Below are 22,664 nucleotides of genomic sequence, written 5' to 3' on the forward strand. Positions count from 1 at the left end.
AAATATTCAGCTTTATAGCACCATAAAATAGATATTAGAACAGTAGTAACACGAAATTTTAACATTCAGGTTTGTAAAAGTTAAAAAGGATGTTGGTATCAGTGCTGGTCAGAATGTGGGGAATGAGCCCTCTAAAACATGATTAATTATCAGTACACCATTTCTGGAGGACAGTTTGTCAGCATGAATCCAGGGCATTAAACATCTTTATACTCTGTTCAGTGATTTCATGTCTAGAAATTTCTTTTAAGGAGATAGAGATGAAAACATTTATAATCAAAAAGTTTATCACAACATTACTTCTAATAACAAACATTTAAAAATTCTAAATCCCTAGTAATTAGAGAGTAGTTTAATGAATATAAAGTAACATGATGGAATATTTTACAGCCATTTAAAAATTATTTGTAAAAGGATATTGAATGACATGAGAAAATGCTTAGGAAGAGGAGAAGAAAGAAAGATGTACAATTACCTGCAAAAGACATCATACATAAACTGTTCTCTGTTTGGCCTACATAATGCTTTAATAGAGTTGAACTGCCAGGGAAGCTCTGACTTTCTGCAGATCATGTTGGTCCCCTGTAATGACGGCCTTGTGCTAACGGAACATGGTCAGCAGAAAGGGGCCAGTATTCTGGGTGCCCCAGTAAGTAGCAGGGTACCAAAGAGCAGGAGAGAAACCTTACAACTATAGTGTGGCCGGCAGCATTGTGAAGCGTGAATGGGTGTTACCGAAGCTGTTTTTGATGACAAGTTACCAAAGTATTCTCCAAAAATCATCTTGTTAGAACTGGAAACTTTGTTAAAGATGATGTGTTTGAACACTTCCCCTCACTACTGTTTCTGCTTCTCCAGTCCAAGAAGCTGCACCCCAGACTTTTGGTCTACATTTTGACCTTCGCTATGTTCAATGCTGTATCCACGGTGCTTCCTAGTCCTTTGTTCTCCCCTCTGCGCTGGACTCCTGCCATGTAGCTCGCTAATTTATCATTTGTTACTTAGTTAGGGGTTTAGTATGTTATTCTCAGTCTTTTCATGTGAATTAACTTCACGTTCTCAGCTGGATTTTAAACTGCAAGATGTCAGAGGCAGAATCTCTTATTGTTGGCACCGAGTCTGAATTGCTGTGCCTCGGAACTGCAAGTGTCTGGAAGTTTCTTTGCCCTATAGAAGGGCAGTCAGATAACCCGTGGGTCACCTCAGCCACAGCTAATGAGGGGACTGGGCACCTGTGTGTGTCAGCGTTCCCTTCAGGGAAGGAACGCCATGCTAGCTATCTCGAGCAGAATTACGGGTCTGCGCAGTTAATGGAAGGGCTGGAAGGGCAGGCTTTAGGCTGAGCCTCCAGCATTGACTCCTAGAACAGCAGGCAGGGCTGACCAGACTAGGGGCTTACAACCTCAGTCCTAACTCAGGGGGAGTCAGGACGCCTCCTTTAGAACTATTGAGACACAAATATGCTGCTATCAATGTAATCCCAGGACCAGGAAGCTGTCTCCCCTGACTTCTGCACCCGAAGCTGGTGACTAGACACAGGGAAGCCGAATTCACCCGCTGCTTCTGCTGCATATCTATCTGTGTGTCTCCCCCCTCCCTCCACAGACTGGAGGACTGGAACACGGAGATAGGGGAACCCCACATCTTCCTGACCGTATTTTCCAATAGAAACGGCCAGAAGTGGTGGGAGGACCATCTGTCTTCCAAATTTCACAGGAATACATCTGAAAGGAGGGGCATGGTTTTCATCTAGAAGCTTAGCTCCAAAGGAATTGGGGGAAATGTAGCTTTAATATTTATTTTTTTCCATGACTTTCTTCAGTGATTGTTCTCCTTGGAGCTTGATAAATCATTCCATAAACTTTTAGAAACGTATGTCTTTTGGACAGTAGGAATGCAAGTGTGGGCTCAGCATTACATGGAACACATGCTGTATTTATTAACATGGGTTCTGTTATAAAGTTTGAAGCTTATTGAATACGTTCTCAGATTTTAAGAAGAACAATTACTGAAGGCAGTCATGGAAAAATGAAATAAAACTGTAAAATAGAGGTGTTTAAGTAATAGGAATTTATCTCCCCTTGCCGCCCAGTTTTAGGGCAGTGGCTCATAACTTATGTGGGAGACAGTGTGGTGCAGCTTATCTCTAATTACCATTTTATAGTGTTTGTTTGACATTCAGCTGTTTATCTTTTTTTTCTTATTTTCTAATGCGTTCATCTTATACAACACCCTATTAATTTCAGTAAGTGCTTAGCTGGCTAAAGTGACTTTTCTGAGATGAAACAACTGGGGCTTACTCAAGGCTTCTGGAATTTGAGAAGGTCAAGAGATAATGGAAAAATGCGGTCTCATTTAGGAAGGAAGGATTTTATTTGACTCCACTTCTTAAGTATTTATGAAAGCAAAAGTACCGGAAAAAAAACCTCTCAAAACTTTTGTGGATCACCATAACTACACTTCATATTTATACATTTATTTTTAGTGATTTTTATTTGGAAGTTTGTTTTTCATGTAATACTTTTTCTTACTTTTGTAGTTTCTTTGCTCATAGCAGAAACTATAAATAAACTTGTGGCTGAAACTTGTGCTGAGCAAATCTACAGAAGATTATTTTGCATTAGAATTAGAATGTTGATTTTCCCCCAAATTTGTTAGAGTTAGGACATGCAAATATATTTCAATTTTACTTGAGTTTTCCAGGTTCTTCCCATCTAAACGTGGCATTTATTTATTTTTAAAGTACATTTGCTTTGCTTGTTGTTTGTGACATTTCCAAGTGATGAGTATATACAGTTCAGTGTTAAAATGAACAAACAAACAACATTGGATTGGAAATGGATGGGTTTGTTTAATTACCTATATAGGTTAATATGCTGCCATGGGAATTTTAGCTGTTTGGTTGTGTGTGTGTGTGTGTGTGTGTGTGTTTAAAATGATACATCTCAAAAATTTTTGCTTTTATTTTGATGAAGATAAAAATAAATCTATGGTGAATCTGGATTTATTTTGCTGGCATGTGCCTAATGCAATAACATATGCTCAGTATTCAGTCCGTTTAGCCTTCTCTAATAATTTTTTAAATCTATAAATCATTCTGCAAGCTCTGGTAAGAAATGACAGATTTCTTGTAAGAAATGGTGAAGCACAAGTAGGAATCAGTAATAACTAGGATATAACAGACTTCAAGAAAATGGTCTAACTTCATTTAAAAATTGTATTTTTTGATTACAGTGAAAATAAATGTTTATAACAGAAAATGAAGACATTTAAGAATAAATTAAATTTGTCATGGTCCCACTGCCATTAGTAAACAACATAAGATATTGTGGTAGTAATTTTTTCCTTTCTTCTGTTCATGTATCTCCATATGTTTTCTTTATAAAATCAGGATACATACACATATCGACAAGCATAAGGAAATAATTTGCATTCTACCTTATTCACAAAACACTGTGTTGGAAGTATTTTCCTGCAGCTTCGAGTACTCTTCAAGTCATGATTTTAAAGTAATATTTTGATGTCGGTCATGGGATTATACCATAATTTTTATAGCCACTATAACAATATCTAATATGTGATATCCAGTGTAGAACACTATTGGATATAATCGTTTGCATTTTTGTGCTAACAGAAATAGTACTCTCAGGATGGTTTTGAAAATGATTTTGGTTTCTCTTTGTACAGGATAGGTCCAAGAAACAAAATACTGAAACCAAAGGACGTGAACAACTCTTCTATCTCTTGTTTCGTAGTCTCGAGTTGCTTTCCGGAAGGTTGTATGGATTGTTCTCTGCCCTAACTGGGTACCACAGGGTCTGCAGCATGGAATTCCCAGCAGCATTACTTTGTAAAGAGTCTCTTCTCGTTTTTAGGGGGAAATAAGGTTTGCTTCTCTTTATCCTCCTTTTTTATTTCTTAAATTTATGGTGATTTATTTCTCTACTTGCCAATGTAAAAGCCTTCTTTTTTTTTAGTCACTGCTGTTTCCTCTGTGAGTTGCATCTTCCGATCGGTGGTAGAGGTACCCAGCAGGTGTGAGCACTAGGGAGAAAAGTAAAACGAGGCAGGAGGCAAGAATGCTGAGACTGGAAATGCCATTTTGGATTCCACTTTCAGGGAAGGCTTTTCCTTCTGGTTACTTTTGGGCTCAGACCTAAAAAGGGGGGGTCGTAGCTGGGGGAAGAGCAAGCTTTACAGGCAGCAATGATGACAAGGGCAAATGCCCTGAGGGTAGAATGTGCTTGATGTGTCCTCGGAGCAGTAAGTTTTCCCTGTGCCTGCAGTGGGGCAGGGAGGGGCTGGCATGCCAAGAGATCAGAATGACAGTCAGGACCAGATCACTTAGGGACTTGGAGACTCTGCTAAGGAGTTTGGACTTTATTGAGAACAAGGAGGAAACCAATGGAATATTTTGAGGTAAAAAGGGCCAAGATCTGTGTGAATTAGAGTAAGTTACCTCCTGTGAATGGAGTAGGGCTGGGTTTCAGCCCTATTCTCCCTGGGGCCTCTCTGCTGGGTGGCTGCACAGTGTAGCCTCCAGGGTCCAGAGTTGTAGACGGGTCCTCCTGGTGGCAGGGCAGAGAAGACTGACGTGGGCCGGGTAAATGCGGGGAGATGCCTTAGGAGGCCACTTCAGGATCCAGGGAGGAGGTGATGGTGCCCAGTCACAGAGAAGGTGGGTGAGCAAGGCTGGATTCCGTCCTGGCAGACAGCTCAGTGGGGAGTGAGAGGAGCAGAGGAGTTCCCGTTTTGCGTGTTAAAAGTTGACATTTGCCAGAGCCCACATCAGTTAGGAGTGGCTACTTGCCGTTCTTGATATTCTCCCTCTGGCTCACATGGATTAAAACGTCCTTGTGAAGGATTTTGCTGACTACTTTATAGTTATCTTCATAATCACAATTATTAAAGGTCATAGTCTTTTTGATGCCTATAATGTCGTTATCGAAGTGTTTATTCAGTAGGGTGTGAGTGCTGAAAAACAGGCCCCCACAGCAGGCATTTTGCAAGGGAAGTCGGAGTGTTAAAAGTCCAGGAAGAAGGCCAGAGCAGCTGCTGTGATTCACGGAGCTGTGAGCTTGGAAGAGAGCGCTCTGCAACATGGTAGTTAAAGGGCTGAAAAATTAGGGAACAGCTTGAGTCAGATTTTTAAGTTTATGGAAATTGTTGTATAACCAAAGCAAGTGAGTTGGGAACCAGTGGGGTCAGGGGAATCCAGCTTCATGACCCTTCATGATCAGCACTGCTGTGGTGCATCCCTGAGTCGGCGGTGGTTTGCACCAAGGCATGAAGTGCCTTGATTTGACAGGAGATTGGAATGTGCTGACCATGCCCCTCTCTTAAAATTTGATGCAGTCTATTAATCAAAAAGCCTTATTATGAGTTTAGCTTTTATTGTTATCTGTGATGCTTAAATTATGCTTAACGACAAACATGGGATATTTATGTGCCTGGAAAATACTCCCCTCTCCCCTGGCTTTCCATTTAGTTCAGTGGGAAAATTAACCTTGTGATAGGAGAGGTCTGGGTTTTGTAGGATATTCACTGACCACCCTTTGCATAAAAATGCAGCCACCCTGTCGCTGGAGAAAGGTCCCTAGTGATTGTGATCTCTGCCAGTCTTAAGTTTTCAGAAGCAGTTGGAAGAAGGAAAACTGGAAAAGGAGACTGAAAACGAATAGGCAGAGAGAGGAAAAAATTAGTAGAGGGAAACATCAAGAGGGTTAGTTTGGTGCAGCTGGACAGTGAAATTTGGCACTAACACTTCTTGCTAATTGAGTCAAACCAGGAAACTTGTTGGATTATGTAATTGTCTACTTATTGGAAAAAACTTTGCACTGGTTTAGGTGACAAAAATCTCTTTAGGAAAAAAAATGTTTTCTTTTAATGAAGAACGTTAAGTAACAGCAGTAGCTTCAGTCATGGTTATTTTGAGTTACTTTCAAAGGGATAAATGTTTTCTTTCTCTTTTTGAAAAGGAAGGAAGGAATTGTGTTAAATTGTAACTTAGTTAAGTGGTTTTCTGACATGAACGTTTGGTCAGTGATATAGTAAGGAGCATTGTTACCAATCCTCTGACTCTAGGGGAGGAAGTGAGAAAACCGAGAACATAGGACGTCGATGTTGTTGGATAATGTTGAATTCCACCCCTTATATGAACAACACATTTCTTCACCTGAACTCATCTTTCCATGAGGTCTTGGTTTTAATTGGGTCCAAAATGACATCTTCTAGAAGACAGAGAGTATGGAGAGGCCTAGAGGGTTCCCTTCTTGTCAAATACTGCTTGTTTTGTTTCGGCAGGAGAATTTGTAGGTAGGGCGTGTGTGTGTGTGTGTGTGTGTGTGTGTGTGTGTGTTTTCTCCAGAAGGAGCTGTGAATTTTTTTCCATGCTATTCTAATAGTTATCAAAGCAACACGATTTTTCAGCAAATACCACGGAAGCCTGAGATAGTTTTCACTACTTCAGCCTGAGAATGTTTTAGGTCAGCCTGATTCTTTCAAGAAAAAGTAGAAGAACTTTCCTAATGTTAGATCTTATTTTGCAAACTGTATCTGGGGAGTATATACAGCTGAAGTAAGCTACAAGATGAATCTGTAAAGACTCCATGTGGTAGTGGTCATTTTATTATTGGTGAACATGTGTAAAATACAGCAATTTTAGTTTTAATGTAGTTAACTTCGTACTTTTCTCTTTGGCCATAATTAATCTAGACTACCAGCTGTTTCTTTATATTACTTATGATTAAAGATAGGGAAACCATTTACTGACTTTATTTAATACACGGTAGGAACAAGTAAGTTTTCTACCTCTGCGTATGTAATATATTATAAAAATTACGAGGTGACAGTAACTGCAGAGATGTGCTGTGTTATTGGTAGAAGTGTGGTGTACTGACACTCAGACATCAAAATGCAGACCAAGAAATTAAAGATCAGAAACAGCATGTGAGAAACATTCTGTCTGGGGCCAGTCATCATGGAGACAAATAGCTGTGTAGGATGAGATGCGTTTTAGGGAATTACTGTGTCACTGGAAGGTACGGTGAGCAATGATCATGAAGCATCAAGAAGAGGTTATATTTGTTCGGTAGTGTTTGCTTAGTTATAGTATTTTATAGAATGATTCCTATAAAGAAGTGTTTAGAGAAAGGCCAAAGACACCACAGCTTAACTTACTGGAATGCTCAGTGGCTGAGAATGCTACCAGAGAGTAATTTGTGAATTTGAGAAATCTTCTCTAATCTTGCTTTAAACCATATGGTAATTTCTGGAAAACTACACCCAAGTAATGTCATTTGATTGAGATTCTTTGAGGTGTACATATGTATTTAAGAATATACCAGTTTATGACATTACTGTGACTTTTCTTCTACTTTGAGAAATTTTGGAATTAAGAGGGAGGGAGGTGTGTTGGATGCTAAGAAATACTGAATGCTTATCCGTGTTTCTAGGTCCCGGCGAAATGGAAGCAGTTCTCTGATGAGTAACACCAGAAACCCTCTAGGGAATGTCTTCTTTGATTCTGGAGTGTAGAGACTTCTTGAGAGTTTGAGACGTCCGCCCAGCAGCTGGCCCCACATGACAGTGGCCAAGCTTCCCAACTAGTGGGCCTTGGTTTCTGCCACACCCGGCCCCTGAATGAGCTGCTGACTCTCAGATACACCCTGACCCACCATATAGGAGCATCTCCGTGTGGCTTTATACTGCTGAGATTAGACTGCATTCAATAGGGAGCTGTTTTATAAACATCTGCTTTAAGTATGTATCTATTTTATGACTACTTCAAGCCTTGCTATGATTTTGTTCTTCTTTTTGAAGAACCAGTGGGTGAGCTGTTCATTTCTAGCGCGTAGCAGCTCAGTAGTCATTGAATATGATTGTTCAGGAGACAGGGGAGGTAGGAGGGATGGAGGGCGGGAGGGGTCAGCGTTTTCACAGTGACCTTCCTCTAACACTGCTCTTTGCCAGCAGCTGACTTTTCTTTTCCCTAGTTGCCTTTCTTCGTACATGTTCTAATCCTTGTAACACATTTCTTACTAATGACTTAAAGCGATGGCATTTGTACAGGAATGTGCAAGGGTAGCTTGTTTATTCTACAAATAGATTTTTTTTAAAAAACAGAAAAAACCCCTGCATGTTGATTTCTGCCTAAAACCAGTGAAAATCTAAGTAAAATGTTATGAAGTACAGAAAAGCTTTACATTTTAGGATGAGCTCAGCTATTATCCTGTTCTATGTATTCAAATAAAACACTTGGTCCACATGTAGGTTGTCTGAGAGTTGGTGTCCATAACGCCTCTGGCAGCAAACAAGTATCAACACAGAGAAGTTATAGGAACTGTATCCTCTTCAGGACCCGGAATGTGGCATTCACATGTTTTACCATCTTGGAGGTCACAGCAGTTGCTTTTGATTTAAACATTTCCTTACCATTTTATGCATGCGGCAGACGAATTTTTAAGGTGAATCTTCTGAAATAATCTGGAGCCCTTCACTCCTTTCTCTCAACCCCCACATTTAATCTGTCAGTCTGGCTTGTTTAATCTACTTTCAGAACATACCCAAACTGAGCGCTTGTTACCTTCTTTACTGCCATTCCTTGGTCCGTATCACCATGGCCACCAGCCTGGATTATTGCTGTAAACTCTCCCCCAGTCAGGCTTCCTGATTTGACCCTTGACCTATTGCAGTCATAGCAACCAGAGCAACCCTGTTAAACTTTAGTCAGATTATGGCAGACAGAATTGCATAGCAGTTACGGGCACAGACGCTGGAGCCGGGCTGTCTGGGTTCAAATCTAGGTCCTGCCATTTAGTCTGTTTAATTTGGGACAGCGTATTTAAATGTGAAATTGGAATGGCGGTAGTGTGTGCCTTAAAAGGTTAATAGTATCTGCGTGGTGGGCGACAGTGTCGGCATCAGCAGTAGCAGGGGTAGTAGCCATCGTATGCTAACGACCGCTAAGTCATCCTTGCTCTCAACATCCTCTCATAGCCTCCCATGACATTAGGAGTAAAAGCCAAAATCTTCACGGTGACCCTCTAGGCCCTGCATAGTCGGTTCACTCTGACTTCTGAACTCGTCTCATTTTCTCCCTTGCTGAGTCTCCTCTGTATTCGGTGCCTGTAGTGAACTCCCTTCTCTCCCCGAAGGACGTATGTGGCCTCAAACTGGCTCATTCCGATTCTTTGTGGCTCCCTCTTCCTGGACAGCTTCCCCTCAGAGACCTGCAGAGCTCGGTCACTTCCTACACTTTATGTCACCCTTGGTGAAACTCTATCATTCTGTCCCAAACTGCAACACATTCAAGACCCACTATGCCCCTGCCCCCTTTTTCTCTAGCCCTGTAAGTTAGATGAAATTTTTATTTATTTATTTATTTTTGGCTTTTGTGCCCCTAAATTAGAATGTAAACTCTGTGATGGCAAAGATTTATAGTTTGTCTCTTCTTTGTCTCTTCTCACTCTTGAATCTTCAACCTCTAGAATAATGTCTGGCATAGAGTAAGCACACAATAAATATTTTTTGAAGGAGTGAATGAAATTATGACACTTTAACAATGTTGATTCTCTGCTCAAGGCCTCCTGTGGCACTCCTGTCCCTTACAGGGCCCAGGGCCCTTGGCCATGGCCCCCATGGTCTGCCCCATCTTGGCTGCCAGCTGGTCTCTCTCACTCCTGAATTATAATTTGCAATTAACCATTTTCTGTCATTTTGGATACTGAAAACACTATTACTTCCTCCCCATTCTGACTAGCTAAATATTACCCCATTTCTGAGGCCCAGCTAGAATTGTTTTCTTCTGTGGCATTACCCCAACTACTCTTGATTTCTCCCTTCATTGTTTAACCTCCTCTTTGTGCTCTTATTTAGAATTAGAGCTACCTCAGTGTGTGTATTCGTTGGCATACCCAGGATGTAGTTCTGATAATGTGATCCCTGTTGCACATCATCAGCATCTTCTGGTGCTGATACCTGGTGCAAAGAAGTTATTTCTGAGCCTCTCCTAAGATATAACAAATAATCAAAAGTTCTGGAGGTGTGGTCCAGGAATTTATATTTTAATAAGCATTTGGGTATTTCTGATGCAAGCTGATGTATGAGAACTGTTGGACAAGGACATCTGCATGATGGGTCAGACCGGGAGTGTCTGGATTAAGGGTTCAGTTGAGTCTTCAGGGTTCAGCAGTCCCCAGAGACGGAAGGAAACTAAAGTAGGTATACGAGGGTCAGAAGTAGAATGTTACAAGAACAAGTAAACAAAAACATTTCTTGGAAATGTATCAGAAACTGGGAAATATGTCTACAGGATACAGGACAGTTAGGGGAATGGAAGTCTGTTAGTGAGTGCCTAAGTCCACGATTCAGATTTTCTTCTTGTGGAGTAAATCTTGGGCAACAGAAGATTAACAGGGGTTTTGGAATCTGTGAGCATTCGCACTGGGCAAATCATCCAGGCGAAGACTAAGAGAGCACACATGGCCTCTTCTGGGCGGTGAGCATTTGGAGTACCAGCTCTGAGACTAGAGTATTTTGACAGGAGCTAAAACTGAGGAAGAAGGTACAAAACCAGACTCTAGTCATCTGTTGAAATATGACATGCTAGGTATCTGACCACTGATGGAAAAAGTGAAGGGCAGAAAACCCAGTTATTAAGGAAGGGAATATGTCTCTGCAGAAGAGCCTGGACTGGAAGAACCCAGGGACTGAGAATAGTTTGGTGGAAAACCTTGGAAGAAGGTTAAATGGCCTCAGGGGTGGTGTTTAGAGGCCTAGGGAGACAGGTTATCATGGAAATCTTCAAAGTCAACAGATTGAGTCAACTGTGTATTACATATCAAATTAAATATTTTACTTGAAGACAGTGGATGTACCATAATACATCTTCCTGTCTCTTTGTTGCCAGAATGATAATAGATTAAAATCAGACACTTAAAATAACTTGCTGTATATAAGGACTTATTTTAATCATATATGTATGTTCACTATATGATACCAATCTCTTTGATTTTTTGCTCCGAATTTGAACTTGAATTAAACTATGCTTCAGGCACAAGGAGAGTATAAGCACATGTTCAGAAACACCTTTGGCTTTCTACTAAAACTGATCTATCATTCATATTATAATGGGTACTAAACTTGGAAAACGTCAGCTTGTTCAGGGTTCTATATTGTTTCTGCATGACATGGAGTGAAAGTTCACGGGAGCAGACTTCCTCTGCTGCTGTCTTTCAAGCCTCCTAAGCCCCACACTGAAGTGTATGCTTACCCCACCACACCACCCCCGAGCCCTGGCATCAGTCTGGAAGTGTGATGCAGGAGTTCTGCTGAACCGTGACTAATATAATTGAGGCTGTTCTGGGAGGTTGGCCATCTCAGGGTCCTGAGATTAATCAGCCACAGCACAGATTTGTTCAACAAAGACTTGGCAGTGAGAATCGTCCATGTATGTCTTTATCATGTGACCTGGTTCAGAATTCAAGGAAGTCACTGAAATAAGAAATAAGAAGGGAGGATTATCAGGCACTTAAGTAACAGGGAGCTGATTGGGTCAGAGTTAATTCCATCTCAGGGGAGTTTTTGTCAGTGTGGCAAATGGGAGCTCATACAGAACTTTATGTGGGGCTTTATAGCCAATCAAAATAGTGTTATAAAACCAAATTTACTTAGAAAAAATTATGGAACAATATTATGTTCCTATTGGTTTTAATGTTTTCAGTATTTATATACTTTGAGATGTATAGACTACTTTTTTTTTTCAGTCTTTAAAATAGCCACAGGTCACTTGCAATCATGGTTGAAATAAATAATGTTTCCTATTAAAAATATAATGTGTTAATTTGTCATAGGTTTTAGTAATTCAAGATGAAACCCAAGGACTTCCTTGTTTGAAAGAATACGAAAGAAAGCCTCACTAGATTCAGTAATCCACTTATTTAACTTCAACCATGTGATAAAAGAAATAAAAAGGAAAAAAAAATGAAACTATTAAAAAAACTGAAAGAAGAAATGGAAGAATTATTTTATAATTATAACATGTGAAAGGCTTTTCTAGAGTATAACACAGACCTAGAAATGTAAGAGTTAATGGCTGATAAAAACAATGTCATACGAAGAGAAAATTTGCCTGGCAGAAATCATATGGCAAAAGAAGTCAAGATAAATAATAAATGGGAGGAAAATATTTGACCCAGAAGTTCTATTTGGAACTTATTCTACAGATACAGTCTTACATGTAAGACATTACTTATAGATTTTAAAACAAAGACTTTAATAAGAGACAAAATGGTTTTATGTTATGATAAAGCAGTCAATCCCACAAGATTTATCATTTGTAAATAGTTATGCACCCAACATAGGAACACCTAAATATGTAAAGCAACAATTAACAGACCGAAAGGGAGAAATGCCAATACAACAGTAGCAAGAGATTTTAATACCACATTAATTGATGGTTTTCATCTAGACAGAAAAATCAATATGGAAGCATCAACCTTAAAGTACATGTTAGATCATAAACTTAACAGATATTTGCAGAAAATTCCATCTAAAAGCAACAGAATTCACGTTCTTCTCAAGTGCATATGGAATATTTTCCAAGATAAATCATATGTTAGGCCACAAAACAAATCTTAATACATTTAAGAGGATTGAAATCATATCAAGCATCTTTTCCAATCACAGTGATGTGAAGCTAGGAATTAATTACGTGAAGAAAGCCTGAAAATTCACAAGTCTGTAGCTATTAAACAACATTCTCCTGAACAATCAAATCAAAAGAGAAATAAGAAATACCTTGAGACAAATGAAAATGGGAATGTAACATACCAAAATCTATGGGATGCAGAAAAAGCAGTTCTAAGAGGGAAATTCATGGTGATAAATGCCAACTTCAAGAAACAAGAGAAGTTTCAAATAACAACCTAACTTTACACTTCAATGAGCTAGAAAAAGATCAAATAAAATTCAAAGTTAGTAGAAAGAAGGAAATAACAAAAAATAGAGCAAAAATAAATGGAATAGAGACTAAAATACAATATGAAAGATCAATGAAACTAAGAGCTAATTCTTTAAAAGATAAACAAAATTGACAAACCTTTAGCTAGACTAATCAAGAGAGACGACTCAAATAAATAAAATTAGATACGAAGGAGGAGATCTTACAACTAATACCATAGAAGCAAGGAATCATAAGAGATGACTGTGAACAATTGTATGTTAACAAATTGGACAGCTTAGAGGAAATGGATAAATTCCTAGAAAAATAGTCTCTTTCATTACTGAATCAGAAAGAAATAGAAAATCTGAACAGACAGATTACTAGTAAGGAGATTGAATCAGTAGTCAAAACTTCCTAAGAAACAAAAGTCCAAAAGCAGACAGCTTCACTGGTGGATTCTATCAAAATTCAAAGATTTAATACAATTCCTTCCCAAACTCTTTCAAAAAATAGAAGAGGATATTTTACAAGGCCAGCATTACTCTGATACCAAAACCAGACAAGGACATCACACACAAAAAATAAAATTACAGGCCATTATCCTTGTACATAGATGTAAATCCTCAGCAAAATAATAGTAAACTGAATTCAACAATATATTAAAAGAGTCATACACCATGATCAAGAGGGATTTATTCCATGGATGCAAGGATGGTTCAACATCTGCAAATCACTTGATGTGATATAGCACATTAACAAAATGAAGGATAAAAATCATATGATCATCTCAATAGATATAGAAAAAACCTTAGACAAAATGCAACATTCATTGATGATAAAAACTCAACATGAGTGTTGCTAGAACATACTTCAACATAGTAAAGGCCATATATGACAAGCCACAGGTAATGTCATACTCAATGGTGACAAATTGTAAGCTTTTCCTATAAGATCAGGAATAAGACAAGAATGTCCACTCATCCCACTTTTATTCAACATAGTTTGGAAATCCTTGCCAGAGCAGTTAGGCAAGAAAAAGAAATAAAAGGCATCTAAATTTGAAAGGAAGAAGTAAATCTTTCACTGTTTGCAGATAACATGGTACTATATATAGGAAACCCTAGACTCCACTAAAAAACTATTAGATCTAATGAATGAATTCAGTAAAGTTGTAGGATACAAACTTAATATACAGAAATCTGTTATGTTTTCCTACACTAATAATGATTTATCAGAAATAGAAGCTAAGAAAATAATGCTGTTTACAATAGCATCAGAAAGTATAAAATATGTTGGAATAAATTTAACCAAGGAGGTGAAAAACCTGTTCTCTGAAAACTATAAGACATAATGATAGAAACTGTATAAGAAACAAATAAATGGAAAGATAGTCCATGCCCATGGATTGCAAGAATTAATATTGTTAAAATGTCCATACCATCCAAAGCAATATACAGATTTGATGCAATGCCCGTCAAAATTTCCAGGGCATTTTTTTCACCGAAGTGGGAAATACAATCCTAAAATACTTAGGGAAAACTGAAAGGCCCCAAATAGCCAAAGAAGTTTTGAGAAAGAAGAATAAAGCTGGAGGCATCATGTATAAACTATATTACAAGGCTATAGTAATTAAAACCATGTAATACTGGCACAAAAACAGAAATATAGATGAATGGAAGCGAATAGAGAGCCCAGAAATAAACCCAGAGATATGTGGTCAATTAATTTATCACAAAGGAACCAAGAATATGCAGTGAGGAAAGAACAGTCTCTTCAATTAGTGGTGTTGGGAAAACTGGTTAGCCGTATGCAAGAGAATAAAAATCAAATGCAAATCAAAACCGCAGTGAGATACCACTTCACACCTGTTAGAATGGATATTATCAAAAAGACTAGCAATAGGAAGTGTTGGCAAGGATGTGGAGAAAAGGGATCCCTTGCACACTGTTGGTGGGAATGTAAATTGGTACAACCACTGTGGAAAATAGCGTGGAGGTTCTTCAGGAAATTAAAAATAGAACTAATGTATGATCCAGCAATTCCATTTCTGTTTATTTATTTGTAGAAAATGAAAACACTAATTGGAGAAGATACGGGCACACTCGAACGTTCATCCCAGCATTATTTACAATAGCCAAGATACTGAAGCAACCAAAGTTTCCATCAATTGATGGATAAATAAAGGAATTGTGGTACATATGTACAGTGAAATATTACTCAGTCACAGAAAAGAATGAAATCCTGCCATTTGTGACAACATGGATGGACCTTGAGGGCACTGTTGTGCTAAGCAAAATAAGTCAGATGCAAAAGGACAAATACCATTTGATCTCATTTATATGTGGAATCTTAAAACATATATATTTGTGTGTGTATGTGTGTGTTTGTGTATACACTATACGTATGGATACAGAGAACAGATTATAGATTGGTGGTTGCCGGGTCCTGGAGAGTGAAGAATTGAAGAAATGGATGAACTGTTTTTATTTTTTATTTTTTTAGTGTAAATAAATTGAAATAAAGAAGATGCAAAATGAGGTGTAGATAATAAAATATTGGCTAGTGTGTGCATTGGCATCTCTTGAAGCATCCGTAAGAACAGCATCATTGGTATCTTCTGAAGGAAAGTCAGCTAGATGTCTGGGAGAAAGATCTGGGAAAGATTGTCACTTCCTATTCTATCACCCAGTCCAGAAATTAAATTACAAAAATTGTCTGGAGTAGTAAAAAGCAGTCATGTGTATATATAAATATATTTTTAATCTCTAACTTGGCACAGTGAATGTTAGAATTGTTCTTATATTTTCTGGGATATAGTCTAAAAAATAAGACATTTCTCTTATATAAAGATGATAGCTTATGGTATTTTGTAACACAAAGTGAATAATGAAGTGCTTTTTATTTTTTTTGAGTCTTGTAGTAATTCCATAGGAGAAGATGTCTATAGTTGTAGATATCAAATCACCTACACTTAATTTTTTGTCCTCAAAATGTCTAATGTGCTGATGCGGGTTTCTAGTAATCTCTTACACAGCAGCTTCAACTCGTCGAACAGTGTGGCGAACTAGCAGGTTGTCGGGGAGGACTCTGAGCTGCCAAAATAGATGCCGTAAAACTGTCCAGGCAGGTGAGTGTGGGCTGCTGCTCTGATTGTATTCACTTTATGAAAAGTGGGTACAGTAGAAAATGCCCTCTTTAAAAAAAATACGATTTAATGTGTTCATGGCAATGTGGAGTGGAAGAAGCAGATGTTTCACTGTTCCTGAAGATGATGAATGGAAGTTACGACTTTTGTTTCCTTTTCAGCTCCTCCACTCTTCATCAGATCTGCTTTTAATTTTGCGTCCCAGATTTATTTGTTTTCATTCCTTTAGGTTGGGAAGACTTCTTTTAAAAATTTTTTTGTTTTCCATTATGGAAAAGTGAAGGTCACCTTGGCTCAGGTATCTCGCTCTTACAGCTTTATCTCACAGTGTGGTTTGCGTAACCACAAGTCCATCTCAGGGTGGCCTCTGCCCCAGCACAGCTGTTCTTTTCATTTGTAGGTGCATTAGCAGGAATATATTATCTCAGCCCCTGCTGTTTTGTTCCAATAATTAAGTTTATTATTGATGTCCTTTGCTTATGAGTCTGGGAAATATTTTTAGTGCCTATGCAAAACATGGAATAAACAGCAATAGATCAAATTGTAAATCAAACACAATAATTTGTTTGAACAAACTGCACAACCTTGGGACCAGATTTCTGGCAGGCAGTTCATAGTCTCTGCTAAAGCATTTGGCCAACAGATGAGTTACCCCATCCCACTCAGAGGAGGTCCTTATTACTGGTACATATTTCTATTTTGAGGTTGCTGCAACATTTGAAACCTTGGAATTCAACAGATTGAAGTCTCTTCTGTCTGTGAAGGGGGCATTAAACTTACATTCAAAATATACATTTCATAACTTTTGAACGGATCAAGTGTGCTCTCCAAGTCATAAATTCTGAAAAATGGTCCTATACACTTTGTATTAGTATTTGTAAAGACAAGAAACACTGCTTTTTCCAAGGCATTTCATTCATTCTGAGTGCTTGTAAGTGTACTTTGTATGTGCTGTGTTTGTATGTTTGTGTTCCTCCAAAAATTCATATGTTGAAATCTTAACCCTTAGGGATGATGATATTAGAAGACGGAGCCTTTGGAAGGTGCTCAAGTCATGAGAGTAAAGTCATTATTAATTGGGTCTGTGCTCTTATAAAAGAGGTTCAAAAGATATCCTAGCACTTTTCACTATGTTAAAATCATGAAGGAGCTTAAAGTATGAAATATTTGATCCCATTTGTCGTAAAAATATTCAGTAGGTCTATTTAAGCTAATATCCAGAGACCAAAGCGTATTCTTATATGCCCAAAATAACAATTCCTGTGGATGAAAGTGTTTCAGAAAATAGCCATATTTGCTGGTCAGCAGGTTGGGAGCTGTAATGGTCTGAATGTTTGTGTCTCCTTAAAATTCGTACATTGAACTCCTTACCTCTGAAGATGATAATATTAGGTGTTGGAGTGTTTGGGATGCACTTAGACCATGAGGGTGGAGCCTTCATGAATGGGGTTAGTGTCCTTATAAAAGAGATCCCACAGAACCCCAGCGCCCTCCACCATGTGAGGGCACAGTGAGAAGGTGCTGGCTGTGAACCAAGGAGAGAGCCTTCATCAGAATGCGGTGCTGTGATCTTGGACTTCCAGCCTCCAGACCTGGGAGAAATACATTTCTGCTGTTTAAACCTACCTAGTCTGTGGCATTTTGTTACAGCAGCCCAAACGGACTAAGACAGTATCAATAGAAAATCTGTCTCTTACCCATTAATTCTTCTCCCAGCCAATTATCTCCTTTAAAGTAAAATAGAGGAAATCTATTTTTTTTCCTTCAGATATGATAAGGCAGGGAGATGATGAATCCTTTTTTTCAGGTAGAAAAATTCTCACTCCCTCACCTATTCAATATGTGAAATGCCAAACCTCTAACCATGCTGGTCAAACTCTGTGTTTGTCACAATCCTTCTTAATGTATTAAGTGTGCCAAGTGGCCCATGATTTTCCATACCTGAGCTGCACAGATTACAGTGGGATCATCATCTCTTTGGTTAAGATTGTGTTTTTGTTTATTTGTTTGCTTTGGTCAGCTGTCCTAAGTACTGGCTCTTTTTCCAGCTTATGTCCAGGTAAGGCCCGCTGGCCACCTTTTTGTAACCTTTCAGTTTTTAAAGTCTTTTTTTACTTACTCTGATTGAAGTCCCCCTTAGGGTGACCATTCTCAGTGTTTCGATTTTACTTCCCACTTCTAAACTTCAGAAACAGTTTGTTGGTACAAAGTGTGTATAGGTTTTGGTTGCCATCTAGTCCTTGTATTTTATCTCCACGTCTCCAGGGGTGGTTTGGATGGATGTGGAGCAGTGGGGGCCCTTTTATTTTTATCTTCTTGTTGTTTATTACATTTAGGTTGAATTCTTATCATTTAGGCCACAGATAGTTATTGTGAGGGATGGTGGGGTGTTACTGAAGAGTGTTTTTGAAAGGGGGTTCTGAATAAAGTCTTTTTAAATATGGATTGAGTAGATTCTCTAATTCATCTGTATATGTTAGTGTGTTTCTAACGTACGTGGATACTGTTGAGATTAGGGGAATATTAATTTATTTAAATGCGTCACTGTATTTATATTCCAGGCTTTCTCATAATTTTCTTGATCAGTGGTTGCTATAATTAATATGGTTATTGAGGGGTCCATAATTTTTTATATTAAAATTCTACTTCATTCTAGGAAAAATTGAGTTTCTAATTCTAAAATTCCAATCTTAGCCTAATTATTCAAGTTTTATTGATTGCAACTATGCTAATTTTGATGTTCTGTGATGTAATCATCTATTTGTATGTCATTTTTAAATGTTTCTAAGCTTCCATAGCAGTGTGAAAGCAACTAGCTGCTAGGAATTGTTGAGCATAATATTAATAGTCCTGCCCACTCTGGCTGGAAATTTGTCTTCCATTTAATACTAGGTTACCTGATAGACAAACTAACCATGGGTATATACCAACAGAAAACAAAGGTACTCAAAGGAAAGTCAGAAGACTTAAAAGAAAAACTTTTAATTTTAGCATGTGTACAAAGTATTTTATTTGAAACAAATTTAAAAATTTTTTTAAATGTATATTATGACTTGAAGTACTTACGAGGGATGGAGGTTGTCTTAGTGCACTTTGACCTTTTAAGTGCCCAGGGCCTCTGGAGGTTTTGATCTGTCCCTGTTCCACTTGGTATCTGTTGACCTTCTGGTTCTAGGAAAGTTAATCCTTAACTTAATGCTCTCCTGGACCGTTTGTCATCCAGTCTGTTATACCTGTCTGGCAGTACTCACCCTCTCTGGTCCCACTGCCCATATTGCTAGGGTGACCAGCTCATCCTGGTTTTCCCAGGACTGTCCAAGTTTTAAAATTGAAAGTCCCATGCTCTGGGAACCCCTTTAGTCCTGGGCAACCTGGATGGATGCTTGGTTGTGCTCCACACCACCCTCCCCATGCTACCTTCCTGCACGTACCCTCGTTTGTTTTGCGTCTGTGCCATGTCCAGAGTGGGCTGTGGAAGCTCAGGCATCCGTCTGAATGCTAAGATGTGTGTGAAGATGTTCCCTGTGCAGCATTAGTGGTTGGAATTTACTATCTTTTTTTCTTTAAGCGTTCCCTTTTCCTATAAAAATGCTAAGGAATCTTCTGATGTCTCTCTGACAGATCCTTTTTAGCTTTTCTCCTTGTTGAAATTGTGGCATGAATTGCTCCTGAGGAATTTTTGTCTTGAATTTCTTTCAACAATTCCACCAAATAAAATTTGTTTTCTTGCCACCCAGACTCCATGGCTTCAGTTTGCTATAGTGTTTAAGTGACTCAGTACTTAACAAAGTAACAAAATGGTGCCATAAGACCTAGGAAAACCATGTTTACTATTTGGGAGTCTTGACTTCCAGTCCTAAATTGGTTTCACCAACTGCAGGATCCTGGACAAATCTTATGTTTTCTTTAGATCTTGGTTTCCTTCTCTGTAAAAGAAGTGGGCTTTGCTAAACTATCCCTGGGGTCACAATTTATGTTGAAATGATTCTCAATCAGTGGGAGAGCAGGATATGATTGCCTTATCTGCCAAACATTTCCTGTATGGAGTCTGTTTGGAGTCTTATCTGTATCTCTCTAGCCTGGCCTCTGAGCCCAGATTTAATACTCAGCCATGTATCAGACACATACCCAGTTAGGGCCGTAGTGCTTATTTCAGATGAAGACTTGCTGCCTGTAGCCAGAAGCATAGTGGGTCAGCTCTCCCCAAGACCATCCCCAGACTCAGCAATTCAGTAGAACTCAGACGAATTCAGCATGTGGTCATACTGAGAGCTATGACTCATTACGTTGAAGATACCGAGCAAACCAGCAAAGGGAAGAGGCAGAAACACAGGTGTAGTCTTTTCCCAGTGGAGTCAGAAAGGATTTGCTTAATTCCTCCAGCAACTAGTTGTGACTGCATGTGTGAGATGTTATGTATCGGGAGAGCCCGTTAGAGGTTCTGTGCCTAAGGTTTTTCTTAGGGGCTGGTCACAGAGGCAACCTCTGTACCAGAATTCCAAACACCTGGAAGAGATGCTGGCCTTCAGCATAAATGCACGGTTTGTACAGTTTAGGTATGATGGCACGTTCTTTCTCTGGGAATGATGGGGATCTTCTCCAAACCCAACTTCCCAGATGCACCCAAGGACCAACTCTGCACCCAGGGCTTATGCTTGCTATGGTATCTCTTTTCTGTACATGTATTAAAACACAGTTTGCTTCTAGTCTCTTGACTTCTCACCACCAAGTAAGGCCGCATGAAACACTGGAAAGAAATGGGCTTTGAGGAATAACTGAAGTTCCACTTCCAGCTTGGCTAGTAACTTGTTGGCTGACTTTGGCTAAGTTAACCTATTTAAACCTTAGTTTCTTCATCTGTGAATTGGAGATAATAATGCCAACTACACAGAGATTTTGTTGAGAACAACTTTTATGCACACATACACATAAAACATCACATGACTTGTCTCTGAGTCCCCTCATTCAGCAGATGTCCATTGGGAACCTGCTATATGCTAAACCCTTAAGATGTACTGCTGAGCAAAAGATACGCTGTGTTTCTGGAATTTACAGTCTAGTTGGGGGAGACAGACTTTAATCTCAATAATAACTGTAATTAATATGTAATTACAATTTGTCATAAGTGTTCTGAAAGAGAGGTAGAGAAGCATTGAAAATACTTAATGGGCACTGACCCACTTGGGTAGGTCAGGGAAGGTTCCCCAGAGGATGTGGCATATGTGTAAGAATCTCAAATTTGAATAGGCAGTGGCGACACCAAGTGATCAGAGAGGGCATTAGATAAAGGTTTTGCATAGGCTCTTCTGCTCAGGGTGGGAGGGAGCAGGTATTGTTGGAGAACAACAACAACGAAAAATGCCAGTACAGCTGAAGCAAAGAGAGTGAAGGGGAGAGAGGTGGTGGATGAGATTAGAGAGGACAGAGGTAATGGGTAATGGAGCTCAGTCATCATCCTAAGAGTAACAGAAAGTCATTTAAGGATTCTTAGCAATGAGGTGAACTGATTAGATAGCTAAGAATTTTGAAAAGATAACTCTGATTGCTTTGTAGAGATGTGACTGGAGTTGGTTTAGGAAGCTGTTGTGGAAACTGGAGCTAGTGATGATCGTAATTTTAGTTAGCTTGCTTGGAGGTGGAGTAAAATGCAAAGATTTGAGAAAGTGCATCTACAGTTAGATGCTAAATTATTTTAATGAACAGCTTCAAGTTGAACTGTTTTACATAGTTGTTTGTTTGTTTTCACTATTACAGTAGTACCCCTCTTATCTTCAGGGCATACATTTCAAGACCCCTAGTGGATGCCTGAAACTGTGGATAGTATCAAATCCTGTATATGTTTTTTTTCCTATATGTACATACCTATGATAAAATTTAATTTATGGATTAGGCACAGTAAAAGATAAACAATGATAACTTAAAATAGAACAGTTATAACAAGATACTGTAATAAAGTTATGTGAATGTGGTCTCTCTCACTCTCATAATATCTTATTGTATAAAGTTAATGCCTTTTCCATCTTAATTAAGTACTTACCATGCACTGTGGCTGTAACTTCTACAGTTTGAGGTGTGACAGCAATACTAACGTGAGTTTCTTTTCCTTCTTCACAATTTCACAGATAGATGATTTGTTCTCAGTGTAGATCGTGGCAACCTCAGCATGTGAGTTTTTTTTTTTTTTTCTTATTAAGTCAAGAACTTTAACCTTTTCACTTAAAGGAAACACATACGGCTTCTCTTTGGCATATCTGAATTGCCAGCATCACTGCTCTTGTGCTTTGGGGCCATTATTAAGTAGAATAAGCATTTCTTAAACACTTACACATGATACCATGACAGTGGATTTGATATTCACTGAGGCGGCTACCAGGTAACAAACAGGTGGGATATGCTGGACAAAGGGATGATTCACATCCCGGGTGGGACATAGCAGGAGGGCAAGAGATTTCATCTTGCTACTCAGAATGGTGCTCAATTTAAAACTTACGAATTGTTTATTTTTGGAATTTTCCATTTAATATTTTAAGAACATGGTTGACCCCGTGGGTAACAGAAACCACGTGTAGGGGGACA

At 38.7% G+C, this 22,664-nt stretch overlaps 1 protein-coding gene and 1 long non-coding RNA gene across 2 annotated transcripts in view; both read left to right on the forward strand.

Annotated features, from left to right (window-relative positions):
- Positions 1-22,664, forward strand: part of LOC116665845 (procollagen-lysine,2-oxoglutarate 5-dioxygenase 2-like) — a 44,123-nt gene that overhangs the window by 14,260 nt on the left and 7,199 nt on the right. Inside the window, exon 2 of the mRNA XM_032486861.1 lies at positions 15,963-16,070. Within this exon, the coding sequence (XP_032342752.1) occupies positions 15,963-16,070 (108 nt within the window). The remainder of the gene's footprint in view (positions 1-15,962; positions 16,071-22,664) is intronic.
- Positions 4,090-8,883, forward strand: LOC116665846. The gene is made up of 2 exons (XR_004322581.1): positions 4,090-4,678; positions 7,455-8,883. It is a non-coding gene; the product is annotated as an uncharacterized LOC116665846 (long non-coding RNA).

The sequence above is a fragment of the Camelus ferus genome, chromosome 1 (assembly GCF_009834535.1).
Source record: "Camelus ferus isolate YT-003-E chromosome 1, BCGSAC_Cfer_1.0, whole genome shotgun sequence".
NCBI classification, from domain to species: domain Eukaryota; kingdom Metazoa; phylum Chordata; class Mammalia; order Artiodactyla; family Camelidae; genus Camelus; species Camelus ferus.